The 18,745-nt window shown below is 36.1% G+C and overlaps 1 protein-coding gene across 32 annotated transcripts in view; it reads right to left on the reverse strand.

The window, feature by feature from the left end:
- The window catches only part of LOC145265633 (calcium/calmodulin-dependent protein kinase type II delta chain-like), a 705,488-nt gene extending 700,157 nt beyond the window's left edge, over positions 1-5,331 (reverse strand). For all 32 annotated transcript variants that reach the window (XM_080121704.1, XM_080121699.1, XM_080121701.1 and 29 more), the window contains exon 1: positions 5,190-5,331. In XM_080121704.1, coding sequence (XP_079977830.1) covers positions 5,190-5,254 — 65 coding nt within the window. In that variant the 5' untranslated portion in view covers positions 5,255-5,331. The remainder of the gene's footprint in view (positions 1-5,189) is intronic.
- Between the last annotated feature and the right edge of the window lie 13,414 nt (positions 5,332-18,745).

Consider the following 18,745-nt stretch of genomic DNA (forward strand, 5'->3'; position numbering starts at 1 on the left):
TCTGCGCTATTTTTTAATCGTATTTCCAATTAAAGTTTTGTTTTTTATTCACTTGTAAGGTTAAAAACACCCTCCCCATGTTAAGAATGGCTTTTTAAATAATAACGTTATTATTTCAGCACGGATCAATAAGTGCACTAGTACCTAAACAAATAGAAAAAATATTTTTATATTTTGGAGAAATGAAAATTTCAATCTTCAGCATCATCACAAATGTAGTAATTTCTTTTTTAATTTCTTCAAAACTAATACGTTTTAGAATATACAAAATAAGAAACAAATTAAAATTTAGAATTACAAAAATATAGTCTAAACTAACACACAATTCTTAGTAGCAGAAATCAGTCGAAATGAAACTGCTACTAACAAGGCAATAATGGTGTTAACAGTAAGAGGGATCGATTTTGTTATATGCATCTGATGAAAAATGATCCCTAACTTCGTGTTCACGTAAAAGCTATAACTGTTACACACTTAATACTTATTATATTGATTGAGGAGTGGAAAAACGGAGATGTATTTCAATTATTTAATCAATGGAATGTTCGCGTTTATACTGGATCGGAAAATTCATGCAAATGCGGTCTACAAATGGATTTGAACTATTTTTGGTGTTGGCTGAAAAAAAAAATCGCTTGCAAATTTTCGTCTAACATTAAAATTAATGTAATTGTTTCGATGAATGATAATTTTTAGAATTGATACGAAATTTAGCTTGAATATATACAAAGAATTCCATTTATTTAAATTTGTACGAATTAATTTAGAAACAGGTGTTTTTTTTTTTTTTTTTTTTTTTTTTTGCTTTTTTTAATAGGAAAAGATTCATCTTGATCATATATCAGCATCTTTCACATCACATGACATTTGGTAAAAAGAAACAGATTTTAAATTGTGTTTAATTGTGTTTGATTTTAAAAAAAAGGAGGGGGCAATTGGTGAATTTATTTTCAAAGTGATTTTCACTTTATTTTTTTTTTTTTTTTTGAAATGTAAAAAAAAAAAAAAAAAGTAAGTAGCAATCAATTTTGTTACTAAAATGTGGTTCGGTGAAATGAATTGTATCAAATAATAAATTGGAAATTCCTTTTAAAGAGAAATCTAAAGAGAAAATGCCTTGTGAATAAAATAGACACTGTTCATCAGTTCGTCAGGGCAGCCGTATCTGAATCGGAAATTGCGAACTAGTGTTACCGTTAATCAAAAAAAATAAAAAATTAAAAAATTAAGCCGAATTTTTTAAGGGGGGGGGGATAATTTGTTTTCAACAATTTGTTTAATTATTAATAAATAATAAAAATCAATAATTCATTGGGATATTTTTGTTTTTATTTTGAAATTTTTTTTTTTTAACAGTTAAATTATTAAGTCAATAATTAGCTATGTTATAAAAAAATTTAACAATAAGTTTGAAGTGTTTTATATAAATTATAAGAATAAAAAAATCCGCCAAAAGTTATACGGCTGGGGATATATATATATATATAATAAAAATTACAGTTAAATTTACCAAAATGATCCAAGATGGTAAAACTAAAGTATATTATAAATAATAAAGAATTAATATTACTTTATAAGAGGAATCGAGCTTTTACATCTGGTTGAGATTACTTTATAAATATTAATTCTTTAATATTTATAATAATACTTTAGTTTTACCATCTCCGATCATTTTGGTAAATTTAATTGTAATTTATATATATATATATATATATAATACGAGCAAACAGCTAATAAAACATGTTAAAAACACTTTGAAATGAGTTAAAATTTTAGGTTCGCAATTTCCAATTTAAAATACAGTGACTATTATGAAGTGGATAGTTTCTATTCTACCATTTTAAGTTAATCTTGAATTAAGTAGTTATTTTATTGAAAATATTGAAAATTTGATAATACTGTATTATCGAAATAGGAAAAGGTGGAGATAAAAATGTACTTAATTTTTTACTAACAAATTTGTATAATAATGATCAATGTTTATTTTACTTAAAATAATTTTTCAAATTTACACAAGTTAATTATGTAATAATTTCCTGCATTTTTCGTAAATCTCCGGGTACTAAAAAAGTGGGAGGGGGCAGTAAAAAAATTTACAAAATAAAAATGCCAGAAATTATTACAATATTAACAAGTGCGTGAAATATATATCATTTAAAAATTAAATACGATACATTAGATGTCAACAGATTAACATCTTTATTTTATTTGTCAAATTTAATTTGGATGTTACCAAACCATGCTGTATCGACTCGGTATAGTCCGGGAGTAGTTTTACTTTCATTTTTGTTTCGCATTTTATTTTTATTTTAAACTTTCCTGTTAATTTAATTTTTTTTTTTTTTTTACATAGAATTTGGACAGTTAAATTTAACTAGAACGGCTTATTTGGTGATAAATTATTAATTGAACCAAATTGTTATAAAACTAAATTAATTAAAGTTTATGTAATTTAAATCTGTAAACGAACAGTGTTTGTAAATAACTCCGAAAATATTCAACGCTTTTAATAGGTAAAAATTTGCTGCGAATTTTAAAGCCAGTTTAAAGGCTTTTAAAATTCATTTAAAATTTTGAAAAGTCCTTCGAAAAAAATATAATTTTTGACTGTTCGTCGAACGATTCAGAAATAATTAATCGCTTTTTCCAATTTTAAAAGATTAAAATGGCGGACTTGCTCACGAAAAAACAAAAATGCATTCTGCTAGATTTAATTTTGTAATTGAATCATTTTTTAAAATAGCATTTTTGAAAAGTTTTTTTGGTAACTTTCTTTACACTATTGTAGATTTAAATAATCGCTTAATAAATAGTGAAAGTTACGTACAGACGAGAAACAAGCGAAGGGTTGTTTTATAATTTTATTAATATAGATTTTTTTTTTTTTACGGTAATGAGAATAGATTTTACATAAAATGAACAATAATAATGTAAATAGAACTTTTAAAGCTGGGTTTAATTTACGAAAAATATAGAAATGCATTCGTGATTTCGATAAACAATAGGTTAATGGGGCTGTTTTCAAGTTTAAACTAAATGATTTTAAGACTGAAAAACATCAAAATAATAACTAATGCAATAATATTTTGTTTCAGATGAAAGCAATGAAAATTGACACACACATTATAGATAGATAGACATACTTACACGCTCACATGAGAGAGAGAAAGAGATTAAACTTATTGAAGATGAAGATATAATGCTAATGCACTTACTGATCCGCGCTATTTTTTTAAATCGTATTTCAAAGTTTAATTAAAGTTTTATATGTTTTTTATTCAATTGTAATGTTAAAGTACAGATTAGGTACACCCCCCCCATGCTAAGAATGGCTTTTTAAATAATAACATTATTTTAGCACGCACGGATCAATAAGTGCAATGAGTACCGATATAGTTTAGTGCTTATATAGATCAGCCCCAATGGCTGCAAATATTGTCTCGGTAAAATCCGGTAACGACTTACAACATCCGATCACACAAAATTAGATTAGGGTTCCTGAAAGAGAATATCACTTACTGCCTTTTAATTTTTTTTTAATGATATATTTAGATTTTTATGTTGTATTTTTTTTTTTTTTTGTAAAATGTTGCTTTTTATTAATTTTTATAATTGTTTTCTGGCGCTATTTTCAAAATCAATTGTTCAATTAGAGTGACAGTTTATTTGTTGTTTTGGTCAATGTGCATTGCATTTGCAACTGCACTGGTTAGTGATCCAGCTACAAAGGGTGTTTAATCCGAAAGCCGTTCTTAACATGGGAAGGTGTTCTTAACATGGGATGGTGTTTATTCCGAAAGACAAACTTATTTTCATCCTCCCCATGTTAAAAACGGCTTCCGGAATAAACACCCTTTGCAGGTTGGACAACCAGTATACACTGGCCGTTGTTTTTATTAGTAGTATTAGTGTTGTTGCGTTCGCGTGGTTTGCTGCAACTTTGTATTCTTGATTTATGATATTCAAATTTTCCAACAATCAGAAACAACTTTTTAAAATTGAAAAAGAGATATTTCAAATATACACATTGTATATTTTAATCTGATCGTACGAAGATAAACCATTTCATGAATTTCGTATTATTTACTCAACAAAACGAAAAGGTGGTAAAAAAAAAGTATAGAATGTTATAAAAGGCAAGTTCCTTTTCTACATAACTGGATAAGTGGTATAACTTATTTCAAAGCATTTATTCAGTTCGAAAAACAAGTTGTATCGAGTGTTACGCGAGAACAACAAAAAAATAGCCAAGATGAGAGGGTCATATCTTCAGAGCCTTGGCAATCGCTTAAAAATCGAAAATTAAACAAAATACTAGCAGAGAAAAAAAAAACTGCTCGCATGATTGAAAATGAAAACAATATTTACAAAAAACGAAAATAAATACAAAGTAACAATGCCTGTCCCCCCCCTCTCACACAAAATAAAATGCAACAATGTAAATAAATCAAATGTTTCTGTTTTTGTTTTTCTTTTTCTTTTCCATAACCCGATTTTCATTTCGTGAGTTTGCCTTTCGGTTTTTTTTATTTATTTTACTTCAGTAAGTATTAAGAGATCAAGGGGTTGTCATCGAATGTTACTGAGTAAATATTGGCAGCTATGGGTCCCGATTCGTACACACACTTGATTCTTAAGTAGACTAAAATTTTAAAAGATGAAGAGAAAAATTTGAAATTAATGATAAAAACTAATGTATATATATATATATATATATAAGGAGAAGAAATACGCATGAATCGTATTAAAAAGACATAAAATATTCGAGTTTATATATTTTATTTGTTTGTTATTATATGCAATTATTTCGGAGGCAGACGACATAATTGTCAAAAAATAAGAGACGTATTTAAATTGATGGAAAATAAATAAACTTTGAATAATAAAACAGCTCATATATATTTATCAATATATAATTATTTAGGATTGTTTATTATTCTAAGAATTATTTAGAAGGCAGGTGCTAGCTAGAATTGTCAATTTTTTTTTATAAGACGGACATGACATTCCCCATTTTTAATACTACCATAATGATATTACTACCACAACTACTATTACTATGTATGAGAGAAAGTGATGGAATTACATTTCAAAAAGCAAGTTTCTATAAAACCGAGGGTCCAAAAAGATCAACATACATATTTTATAAGTAAAGGATTTTTCTCTTTTTCATCTCTGTAGTTACTTACTTGCCCAGTTCCTCCTTAAGTTCGTAAGTTTCGTTGAATTTCGCTAGCGTTGCAGTCGTAGCCATGTTGAATACGGTAAATGCCTCGCTATTAAAGAGATCTCGCCGTTTCTCGTTCGTCGACTGCAACACAACGAGATCTCGCGAGTCCCTCCCCTCCGTCGGCCCCACGTGTGCATTTTGGCTTTCACCTACATACACATACGGTCTCTCTCTCTCTCTCTCTCTCTCTCTCATTATATATATATATATATATATATATATATATATATATATATATATATATATATATATATATATATATATATCTTGGCCTTCGGGACAAGATCAAAGTGTAGTATCTGTTCTTCAGATGCCGCACTTCTATTTCTTGTTCTCTTTCGGTGGAGGAGAAATCCTTCACGACTGAGACAATTTTTATTTTTGTACCTTTTCTCCACGTTAAAAAACGACCCTGGTGTCTAACTCTGTCCCGTGGGGAGGCATAGTAAATAGGTATATATATATATATATATATATATATATATATATATATATATATATATATATATATAAGAGTTTATTTTATAACTTTTTATTATAATGTTGTGGAAATTTTTTAGATGAGGGTGTGCTCTGTTGAACTCAGTATTTGTGTATTTGTGTCCTTTTGACGTACATACTGCCCACTAACCCAACAAGCAGCAAAATTCTACCTCTTCACTGCTAAGAAGCCTAGATTCTCGGAAAACCTTCTACTTTCAAAGTTTCTTTCTTCGGTCTGTTAGACTTTGGAATTCCCTCCCTACTTTCTGCTTCCCTGACTGTACTCACCTATAGAAGTTTAAATGTAATGTGAACAGACATCTCGCTGCTTAACTCCCCCCAAGTCCCCTGTTAGACAAAATTCTAAATAGTAGCCCTTTAGGTTTTAAGAGGCAATATGCCTTGTTAGAGGTGAACATGAGTAAAAAGAACAAAATAAGTAATAATAATAATAATAATAATTCTCATATGCAAATGAAGCAATGATTGTTAGCATTTAGTTAAGAAATCAGAGCCAAACGATAGAGCAAGCATGATAGTGAATCTACGTTTAGCTTTAGGCACAGATAAAGAGTGGGGGAAATTATTGATAGTAATTTCAGCTAGACAAGTGTTTTTCATGAAAGTTTAGTAAGGAGGGGACTATAGATTGGAGCTCAGACGAGCACTTGCCATGAAAATAATGATAAAGCAAAGACAGGCTTGCAACGTCTCTTTTGTGAAAAAGAGGGAAGGGAAAAGGATGTAGCAGCCAAAACTGGCTACAACCACAGGCAGAAACTAATTCTTGCGGCTCGAGGTTTGAAATCCATTCTCTCTCTGGCTTATCCAATGACAAGCCAGCTCTCAATCACGTGACTGAGTACATAAAAGGCCAAATTATTAACCTTTTTCCTCTTTCTCACAGGCTTCAGCTAGCAGCAGACTTCACCTGGAGCTTTGGCCCTAGGCCAAACGTGAGTACTACAAGCTAACAATGGCTCTCTTCAAACTCACATTTATTTCCACGTGCGGGACCCAAAGGAATATTCTTTATCATGCTAAAGAACTACTCTCATTGATACACCGACACACATACCCTTTGTCCTGTCCCTACCATCTGACGCACGCTTCCACAAACTATGCACTGAACACCTTTCTCTTTCTTTCTCTTTTAACACGCCTGACTAATGTCTAATATTTGTCTCCACATCAGGAACTCTTTTTACAACTACTATAAATACAAGCGTGCACAAACACTGAACTCTCCTAAGCCGTTTCTCTCTTGTACACACTACTAACGAAGATGACAAATAAAGTCGTTTATTAATTGTTAAAATAAGACTCCCTTTCATTGTCTTCATTAAAAGGGCATCCTCTACTAAGCTACAAAGTCTATTTTTAACTCTGTCAAGGCAAGATAAGTAATATTAGCAGCTCCTGCCCAGATGGGACAACAGTACCCTTCATAGGATGTGCTTGGCTCTTATACAGGTAGATATATGTCTCAGCAGTGAGATATCTACTGGAGCAGTAGAATGATCCCATTTTTCCAATGACCTTGGCAGCGGATTTGATGTACATGTTCCATTTCAGATCAGAAATAAAGGTTAGACCCAGAAGCTTGTCAAAACATGGAGCCCCCCCTCCAAAAAAAAAAACATTCATTTCAATTGATGCAGGTTCTTCATCATTCTTGACAATGGTCCCAGGGTGTCATGTATTGTTGAGTTTATTTAATACCTGTACACACTACCCTGAAAATAATGGTGGTAATTTTCTGGTTTCGCTATAATGGTAATGATGGGTTTTTGTGCTTGCTGATCTGTCATATAATTGTTTGCAATGTTCTTCCTTTCCTGGTTTTGATCGGCTGAGTTTGTACAGATATTCCAAAAAGTATTTCAGCTAGTGGTGGTTTGTTGTCTATTGATGTTGCCCTAATCTGTAGCAGGGCAAACTGGATTTCAGTTCTCTTATTTCTTGTATTTTTTTTTTATTATTATTGTTGATTTAATATATCTCACATGTTTCTCAATGAAGTCATTGCTTCTGGAGTAATGAGATGAGCTTGTGACATGCCTGGCATGCCAGGAATTAATGAAGCTTTGGAAAGTCTGTCTAGCATACTGTGGGCCATTGTCCATCATGATTTCATCTGGACAACCAAAAAGTGAGTTATAATATTTCATTTTATCTGCCACTGCTTTGCTGGTTACTGGTGTTGGCATTTCATTGACAATTGTATACTTTGAGTACTTGGTAAGCAAAATTGTTGCCCATAGGTCTGATGAAATGAATTTCCAAGGCTGAAAAGGAATGTCATGTGGGTGAAGTTGTTTATGGCTGTGTGCATCCTTGAGTTCCTGTCAAAGTGTGTACGACTTGCACATCCTTTCAATATCTTTGTTGATATTTACCCAGTTCTCACTTTCTCTCGCAAATCAGCATGTTTTCTCTGTCTTGATGGGCTTGGTAGAGCTGGTAAAGAATGTCTCCCCTTATGGATTCTGGGATGAGTACTTATTTGCCCTTAAACAAAATTCCAGATTCGACAGCAAGTTGATCACAGAAGGACTAATATGATCGAATGTCAGCAGATAATTCACGGATATTATTTGGCCATTCCTGGTATATGAGTTCTTTTACAAGATTCATACTTGGGTCCTTCGCTGTTTCATTTAGGAGCATTATCTGCCTTTCTGAATGAGAAGTTGATGGTTCAATCTTCATCAATTTTAGTGTTTATGCTATCCGCCCTCTTATCTGGCTCAATTGTTTTTTTGTTTTTAGGGTTAGGCAATCGATTTAGGGTGTCAGCAAGGATCATTTTGTTACCCAGTCTGTATATTACTTGGTATGGGTAGCCCTGGATCTTTAATAGCATTCACTGTAGTGCTGAATGCAGTGGTTTAGCACATATTGTAACCAATGGTTTATGGTCTGTGATGGTGAAAAAAAGTTTTCCTGGAGAGCTAGGTGTAGAATTGTTGAATGCTATACACAATTGCCAACATCTCTCGTTTGATGTTGCTGTATCTGATTTGATTATCAGTTAATGTTTTGGATCCAAATGAAACAGGTTTACCATCTTGGATCAGTGCCACTTCCAGGCCTTTCTGTGAAGCATCCACCTCCAGTGATGTGAGTTTAGTCTGATCGTAGTATGAAAGGAATGCGTCATGTGTAATCTTTTCCTTGGGCTATTCGTAGCACTTTTGATGGTCAGAATCTTAAATCCATAGTGATAAGGATTTAAGAAAACAACGCAATGGATGAGTCTGTTTAATAAAGGTTGGAATGTATGGGGAAAGGTAATTTAGTATACCTAGAAAATGTTGTAGTTCCCTTTGTTTTGCAGGTTTGGTATTTGCTTAATATTACTCACCTTATCCAGATCTGGTTTAATTTTAATAGGGGTGTACATGTTTCCAACAAAATATATACTAGGCTGCTTTATGAAACACTTCTTGCTGTTGAGTCCAGTTTGGGCTGTTTTGAGTCATGAGATTGTGAAAATTTTTGTCATGGTCTTCATTGTTTTGGTCAAATACGACTACATGATTGGCTATGCTGGCCATGCCATCTAGGCCTTCTGAGATTTGGTCCATTTTTGCTTGGAAAATATCTTGTGAGACATTGAAATTAAAAGGTAGATGCTTCTAGCATACTCGTCCAAATGGCGTCTTGCAGGTTTTCAACAGTTATACTTCCTCATCCAGGTGGACCGACCAGTATCCCATCTTGGCATCAAGTTTATTGAACACCTCTTTCCCCTGAATGTACTGCTGTCATCGTGCACAGAAATCACTTTTTCCATAGCTACCAACGTAATAGATGCACTAAGACTAAAGCTGCTTTCAGGACTGCCAGCAACCACTGTAAAAGAGTAATAAAAAATGCAAGAGAGCAATATGCTCAGTTCGTTAAATCCAAAGTAGCTGAGCAGAGGCTTGGTTCCCACCAGTTTTGGCAAATAGCAAACAGGATCTTGAATAGAAGCGTGCGTTCTATTCCAACTATCATCAATTGACCTGCCGTCATCTCATCCGCATCAGACAAGGCCAGACTATTTGCCAAGAACTTTGCAGCTAATTCTACCCTATGCGACAATGGCCATCAACTCCCTGTATTTCCTCCTATAACAGACAACACGCTATGCAACATACAAATATCTGTGCATGAGGTCGCCAAGCTAATCAAGAACCTTGATTCCAGTAAAGCAACTGGCCCTGACAGCATTCCAGTTATAGTGCTGAAAAAGCTCCAACCAGAACTTGCCCTCATACTTACAAAACTGTTTAAGCGTTGCCTTAAGGAGAAGTGCTTTCCAACACTCTGGAAAACCTCATCAGTATGCCCTGTATTTAAGAATTCAGGTGAAAAGTCATCTCCCTCTCAGTACGGACCAATAAGTCTCCTGTGTGTCATGAGTAAGTTGTTGGAATCCATATTAAATAGAGAAGTAGTCAACCACCTCAACAGAAACAACCTTCTTAGCGACATGCAATATGGTTTCCGCTCTGCAAGATCTACAACAGATGTGCTAACTGTTATATCACATAGGATTAGTGAATCTCTTGACAAAGGTTTCCTTTCCAGGGCAATTGCTCTTGACATATCGAAGGCCTTCGATAAGGTATGGCATAAGGGCCTACTTCACAAGATTTCCAGCTACGGTATAACTGGAAATGTTTTCTCAATCATTAAATTATTTCTCTCTGATAGGTTCATAAGAGTAGTGGTTGATGGGCAGTAATCAGAGGCCCACAGTATTAATGCTGGAGTCCCCCAGGGGTCAATCCTGGGCCCAACTCTTCCTGATCTGATCATACTTAAATCATTCGTTGACATCTATGCTGATGACACGACTATCTATGGCAACACATCAAAGGCCGTAAATGACAAAGTTCTTTCTAATTCTCTCTCCTCTGATCTTGAGCGCATGGTACAATGGGGGAAGAGGTGACTGGTCACTTTTAATGCATCCAAAACAAGCTTCTATCTTTACATCATCAATGCTCTGATCCCCATCTGGCATCAATTGAAATGGATGGCTCTCGTCTTGGGGAGGCTCCATGTTTTGACAAGCTTCTGGGTTTGACCTTTACTCCTGATCTGAAATGGAACACGTACATCAAATTTGTTGCCAGGGACGCTGGGAAAATAGTGGGATCCTTCTGCCGCTCCAGAAGATATCTCACTACTGATGCAATTCTCTATCTTTATAAAAGCCAAGTACGTCCAAGAATGGAGTACTGCTGCCACATCTGGGTAGGAGCTGGTAAAAACAGCCTATCCTGCCTTGACAGAGTACAAAATAGACTTCGTGGTTTGGTGGGGGATGCCCTTTTCTCTTCCCTGCAGCCTCTCTCTCACAGAAGAGACATTGCGAGCCTGTCTTTGTTTTATCATTATTTCCATGGCAAGTGCTTGTCTGCTCCAATCTCTTGTCCCTTCCCCTCGCCAATCTTTCACGAGAAACACCCGTCTGGCTGAAACTACTGTCAATAATTTTCCCCACTCTTTATCTGTGCCTTAATCCAAATGTAGATTCCATGAGCAGAGCTTCTTTCTCAGAAGTGCACGATAGTGGAACTCTCTTCCGTTCGCCTGTTTCCCACCTGACTACAACTTGGATATCTTCAAATCCAACATAAACAAATTCCTGACAAACCGCCCCCTTAAGTAAGACACTCTATCAAATCTCCAATACTAATGATTACTACAATACTATCTCATTGATTACTGTACACGCAATAACCCTTATCCCTGGGTGGCCTCCGGGCCTTGATAAATGGTGACTCCCATGTAAAAAAAAAAAAAAAAAAAAAAAAAAAACACCTTGGTTTTTGCAAAGACTGGATGTAGGTTTTCCACTCTCAGTATTCTGTACAGGCATTTTTTGAGGCTGATGTTGAGTTTCTGTGGGTCCAAGCATATTTGGAGAGATCGTTTTTCTTTGAGCTGTATGCCAAACTGCAGCATGAGTCTGTGTGTTCCTCAACTTTCTGGAGCACATCTTTCTCAAGGAACCTGTTAATTGTCTCCTTCAATTTATATTTTAGGTGGATACTGCATTTGCATGAAGAGTTGATGAAAGGTTTTGCATCTTCCTTTAGCAGGAGGTTGGTGATCCCAATAAAATTTCCAATCCTATCAAGCTGCTCAAGATATTGTGACATAAGTAGGCTGACAGAAGAGAAATGTGTATTTAAACAGTTTTCGCGTGTTGGAAGCCTTATAACTGCAGGTTCCAGTACTTCTACAACATAATGTTATATTTGTCCATTCTGAGTTCCTATACTGTCATGGAAAGCTGATCATTCCAAGACATCAAATTTGGTCGCCTCCATATGAGATGAGTTTTACATGTGAGCAGGATTACAGAATAGAGAGGGCTTTTAATGATGTTCCATACATTTATTGGAAAGTTCTCAGTGGGTGTGTGTTGCCGGATGACTCAGAATCGATTTTTATGTGAGGAGTGTGATATGTTCTGTACTTCAGGTGAGGTGATTTGATTTCAAGCTCATGTAAGTTTCACCCCTGGGTTCCCTAGATATACTATTCATGCATTTAGCATGGATAGTTAAAGAGTGGAACTGCTGAAGGCAATCATCTTTGTCATTTCCAGTATCAATGTGGTCTATGTTTTCCTTTTGTCTTCTGCATTCAGTTGGTGCCAGTAGTTACGAGACTTGCTCCTATGTCTGCTTTTCTTTCTATGTTCCCTTGATTTAGTCTTTTTGTAGTACCTCGCCTAATACCCCTTGCTTCCACCTGCACAACGCTCATTACTGTATGTTAAGCACTGTGGAGGTTTGTGGTTTCTATTGCAGTTCCCACACTTCTTGCTTTGGTTGATGTTATGTATTATTTCTGCTTTTGGCATTCCAAGCTGATCCAGTTGATCATTTCCAACAGTAAGGGTTTCAAACTTCCGGCCTTCAGTCAGTACATTAGTTATAATGTAGCATTTTGATTTGCTCAAGAGCTCATTCTGGAAAGCATCGTATAGTATTGAAAATATGATGAGCTCTATAAGCCTTGCTGTGGAGGGACCAGAGGTGTCTAAGTGCCAATCATACAACTAATAAAGTAAACACAAAGGCAAAGAGATAACGGCAATAACAAAGAAGGATGACAAACACAGATGTTGGGTTTAAGGCAATAGGATATTGTGTTTTATTGTTTACCAAGAAAAGGGTAAAATGTACGGCAATGGATTCAGGATCAGATAGAGTGAGAAATGGCATCCTGGTTGAGATTTTTGGGTCTTTGAGGTAGGAACTGGTAGTCAGACGTCAGTGGACACTAGAACAGGTAGCTGGGTATCAGTGAAGATTGATACAGGTAACTGAACATCAGAGGGCATTGGCACGGCTAGTCGGACGTCAGTGCGCACTGTAATGGTTAGCCAAACCTCAGAAGGCCTTGGCACAGGTAGTCAAACGTCAGTGAGCACTGTAACAGGTAGCTGGATGTCAGTGAGCCGCAGGAGTTGGTGGCTGGAAGCGTTGGAGCTGTTGGAGTGAGCTGGAGTCACTGGAAGCTGCAAGGGTGAGCTGGAAACTGCAAGAGTGGGTCGCTACAGTGAGTTGGGTCTCTGAAAGTGAACTGGAATTGAAGCAGGTTCAGGAACTGAAGTGACAGGCTGTGAGGGGTAATCTCAGCAGGCAAGTAGCAGTAGAAAGTGGAGTGTGCATCGCATTCTGACACCCTTGATTCCCAGGGAGACAGGGAATGCTAACTTGACGATGGGAGTTCTCCTATTTCCCAAGCTGAACTGAAGATTTGCTGTGAAAGCCATTAGCTTTATGTAGAGCCGTTTGTGCTAGAGGTTCTATGGCCAGTGATAGTTGTGACATGTTTTGAGGAGTGTCAGTTTCAACCAAGGGCTTGTTTTTGTTTACAAACATGGAAGTGGTTAGTTAGCAAACCATGACAGTCTCTCACTCAGCTCCTCATTTGTGAAATCACATTTTGTGCTAATGTTCTAGCTTGTGTAATGAAGTTGTCTAATAATTCCTTTGACTTCTAACGGTATTGCATAAGGTGAAGTCTGTGAATCCTAAAATTGACACTCACTCTAAGCTGGCTTTCAAAGGAGTTCCATAGATGCTTGGGTGACTTCTTTTTGTTTTTTGATTCATGAGACCACTAGCATTTAGGTCCCTTATACCATGGCATATTTTTGTAACTTATTTTGTTTCGTCAGTTATTTCTTCATCTTCTATGTATAGGGTCATTTTTATCGTTGGCAGATGTGCCATAATGTTTTTGTTTTTTTAATTTTTTTTCATTTATTTATTTATTTATTATTATTATTATTATTATTATTATTATTATTATATATTTTTAATACACGGCGTCAGTTTTTTCTTTTGACAATAGTTTTACATTCGAAGAGTATGTATGATGAAAACAATGTTTACTCACGGTTTGCAAAATGGTGTTGTGTGTATTACTTCACCACGTGGCATGTCGCATGTTGTTTTATTTTGTATTTTGTAACGCCATCTGTGTATATTTAACACATCCCACCTGTTTAGTTTTATTACATGATAAGGTATGTTATATTAAAAACTGGGCATATGGAAGCAAGAAAAGGACAAACGAATAGATTAAGTTTAAACTTTTATTTAAAGTTAAAACGATCATAAAATGAACTGCTGAAGTGCTGAATATGTCAGGATATGTCAGTGGCGGCGGTGGGACATCGGTAGGAATAATAATCGAGTGTTGATATGAACTCAGCGATGATCTGGTGTTATTATCAGGCTGTGGTAGGGGTGGCGCTTTGGTGTTCTGGTGTCTAGAATACGGGTGCGGTGGCAAAGAGGAGTAATCTTGAAAGCTACTGTCCAGTAGGACGAGTGGGTGGAGGTGGCTGCGGCAACGGCAAAAGAGGAGTAATCTTGATAGCTGCTTTCGCTGATGTAAGCTGGTGCTGGCGGAATGAAGTTCATTGCTGCTGCTGGCTTAAGCTACTGGTATCAAGTAGATCATTCCAAGCTGACCGCTGTGTCGCTGGTGACAAGTGGGTCATTCTCGGATTGCTGCTGCTGCTGTTGCTGGCAGGACAGACCTCACTGCTTGACGAGTTGTGGTGATCTGCTTGCTTGTTGAAAAGGCAGTCCTATTTATACTCGTGTTGCGGATGTAGTTGTAGACAAAGGTGGCTTTCAGCTCTGGTCATCATTTTTCTTTATATCTGTGTTTGTTTTTTATGTTTTAACGTACGGTAGGGAGTCGTCTATTGGAGGTTTATATTCATATGTCATATCAAATTAAAGCAAAGACAGTTGTGAATGTGTTCTAGTAGGCATTGTACTGTTACAGTGTTTTATGAGATAATTATTTGTGTTTATATGCTGTCGGAGTTGCGTCTGCTGTGACGTTTGTGTTTCGGATTTAAATTTTTCTTTCGATGGACGGCTTCCTCTGGCGGTTTTCTTTATTGAGGTGAGTTGCGAGTTATCCTGTTGATGTGGGTGTATAAAGAAATGGGCTTTGATGTTGTTGTATGCATTTAGTGTGATCATTTATGTTGTATCGACAAACGGGGTTCGTCTTAGCGTCATCATTATTGTCACCGCCACTACTCCTGCTGGTTTCTGGTTTATTCATATAAATATGGAGGGATATGCGATATAACAGATAGAACCGAAGTGAACTACCATCACTGCCACGATGAAGTGATAGTATTTAGTTAAGAAATTAGAGCCGAATGGTAGAGCAAGCGTGATAGCAATTTTATTAAGGAGAGCGCATTAGGCCAGTAAGGGTTACATCCAGGCTCAGGCAATCCAAGACGAATAGTATCTGTTATACTATAACACAACGTTCCGGCTGATGTAACCTCCAACCTTCTTCAGGAACTTGAGAACTTGTACAAAATTTTGAATGTTTAATCATCATCATCATCATCATCGATTTAACATCAATTTTACATGCTAGCATGCATTGGACGAATTTTTAGAAATTGACTTCCAAACTAGACTATCACTTCCAAGTTCTTTATTTATTCCACTTTCTCTCACTTCCTCTCATGTTTTCCTTGGCCTTGTTGTGCTAACTGACCATCTTACGTCAACTATTTTACTATTCTTGGGTTAGTAATCCAAGAACTCTTATCCATTCTTTCAAAGTGGTCATACCATTGAAATCCCCTGTTTTGCACACATCTTTTATATTGTTCACCAGATTTCATCTTCCTCTAAGGTCATCAGATCTAAGGCTGTCTTTAACACCTTCATTACATATCCATCTTATCATTCTCAGATTATTTATCTCCATGCTACACATGTCCCCAAACTTCACTGAACAGATTTTACTTCCATACATCATCACACTACCTACACATACCTGATAGACTCTTCCCTTGGTCAACAGTGGTAATGCTCTGCTGATCAGTAATGGCAGAAGTTGCCAGAACTTATTTGACGTTCTCCATTCTGTGCTCCAATGGTATCACTTAGATAATAAAACTTAGGAACAACCTTAATAGCAAGGACCCGTGGTGTAGCAGATAAAGTACTTGCTAAAATTTAGTTGTAAAGCTACATTCTTCTGGGGATTGAAATTTCAATCTTCAGTCAGGATGACACCCAAAATACAATTGCGATTTACTTAAGACTTCTACCCAGTCATTGCTGCTGGAAATAAAGCATGCTATGCTGTCAATCTAATAAAGGTTTCTTTCGAAATTTCATGCAGATTCCTGAGTTCGACAGAAAGATTCTCGAGTTCAACAGAAAGATTCCTGTGTTCGACAAGATACACCTGAAGAAGTCTGGAGGTTACATTCACTGAAAAGTTATGAAAATAACACCCAAGATGAGAACAGTAGTCCGAAGACTCTAAATATACTCAATAGATTTGCTATCCAAAATACACTACAGATGATAGTACTAAGAATCATGTAAATTAATGTTATGCAGTTCATGACATGAATAGCACAATTAGTGCAAGATGTTGTTGAGTGCAATGGAGGTCAAAAGGTTGACTCATCAAACCCGATGACACTGCTCTGATGTGTTGTAAATGCGTTAGCTGCAAGTGCATCCAGTTGGAGACCACCCACAAAACACCCCATCCCCGAATATAAAAAGGAGGAAGCACACATGCTTAGACAGAGTTCAGTTCGGATGAGAGTCCGCAGTCATCAGTTATTCTGAGAGACTTCTTGTGGAGGCGACAAGAGGTATGGCAGATGAATCAATAGAGAAATTCTCACCCTCCTTCTAAGGATAGGCAAAAGACAGGGGCACAACTTTGACCGTGCAATGAATAAAGTTTCAATTATCCAAAGAAATAAAACTTGCATCTGTTGTTATGACCTTTTGTTCCGGGGGAGCCGACACGGTCAAGGGATGCAGAGATAACATATAAAGGTATGTTCTGTTTCGTTCTTATAAACTTCTCAAAAGGGCTGATGTGCCATAAAAATAAACATTGGCTCAAAATAAGCAGACCCTCCACCCACCCACAACAGAACATTAACACTTCTATCTGATCTAATGAAATAAAACAATCTATCCTTGTGGATTAAATAAAGAGTTTAGTTCAAAATTAAGTACAAATTGACCAACAGTGGCATGCAGAGAAGATGGGGATAGGGCAGTGCCTATGGGCACCCAAATTAGGAGACAGGGAGAAGACGTATAATCATTTTACTCTTTTTCATTTCAAACAAAGCTTATTGGCACTTGGAACTTAAGGGGCTAATATTTCAGATTGTGTCTAACAGGTGACTCTAGGGAGTTGGGCAGCAAAATGTCTGTTCACATTACATTTAAACTTCTGCAGGTTACAGTCAGGGAAGCAGAAAACAGGGAGGAAATTCTAAAGTCGGGTTAGTCGGAAATATGTACATCAAAGGGGCACAAGTGCGATGAGTTCATCAGAGCACATTCCGTTAAAGTACTTGTAAAACAGGCAGAGGGACGTAACATTAAACTAAGACAGAGGTAGGAGCTTAGCCAACAGTGTGGGAGCTATTAGATTTGATACTCTTTTTAGAACCTTGTTTAAGAGTGGAAGATTAGTGGTAGAGGCACCAGCCTAGATGTGGCAACAATACTCCAAGCATAGGTGAATGGTAGCTTTGTAAAGATATAGGATGCTGAGTTCACCTTTTTTGCAGCAGCCTTGGCAATGTCTTCAATATATTTGCTCCAATTCATGTTGCCTGTGAATGTTAGGCTGAGGAGTTTGAAAGAGAGAGTGTTGTGTTACGTGTTATTTGTTATGAAATCTCATGAGGTCTCCAACTGATGATGTGGCTAGATCAAAAAGACAAAGAAGAAAAAACCATGGCATATGAATGTTGGCCATCGGTGATTGTTAGAGATCAGAATACGATCTTATATAGCTACCTCTCTCAAGGGAGTACTCTGGCTGAGTGCAAACATAGCCGAGAAGGAATCCATTACTGTTTCCTAGCAGGAGTGCCCTAGACCAGAGTTTCCCAAACTTCAGGACACCACAGGAAAGTTACAGAGCACTAACAAGATAATTTCTAAAATAAATATAATAAACATTAATCCAAATTTTAACACTAACTAATGATAATGTTTACAACCATTTTTCGTTTTTGATTAATCAAAGATTGTTGCATTTTTTGTTAATTTATTTTTCATTCTTTTTTTCATGAACCATCCTGAAACTCTTTACAACTGTAGTTATGTATCATATCTCTTTCCAGTAAAAAAAAGATCAATAATTAAATGTCTGCAGCAATTTAATTTTTCCATATAAAGCATTTGGTCCTCTTTAAGAAAGGATTTCCGAAACCCCTCAGCCTCAACCACAGAGCCCTAGGGCTCTGTGGTGCCAACTTTGGGAAACCTTGCCTTAGACAACTGACAATCAATTAACTAAACCCTCCTGAATTAGAAGGTAATGCCCAGGAAAGTACATTTAGGATCAAGTTGAACACCAACCATACCTTATTCTCACAAAAGGAAAGATTGTGGTTATGCCACACTGATGAGCCCCCAAATGTCAGGGTGAACCGCTGCTAATGTGGTGTAGTCACATGCACAC

This window comes from Euprymna scolopes, chromosome 40 (genome assembly GCF_053919585.1).
Source record: "Euprymna scolopes isolate OS-2025 chromosome 40, ASM5391958v1, whole genome shotgun sequence".
NCBI lineage: Eukaryota > Metazoa > Mollusca > Cephalopoda > Sepiida > Sepiolidae > Euprymna > Euprymna scolopes.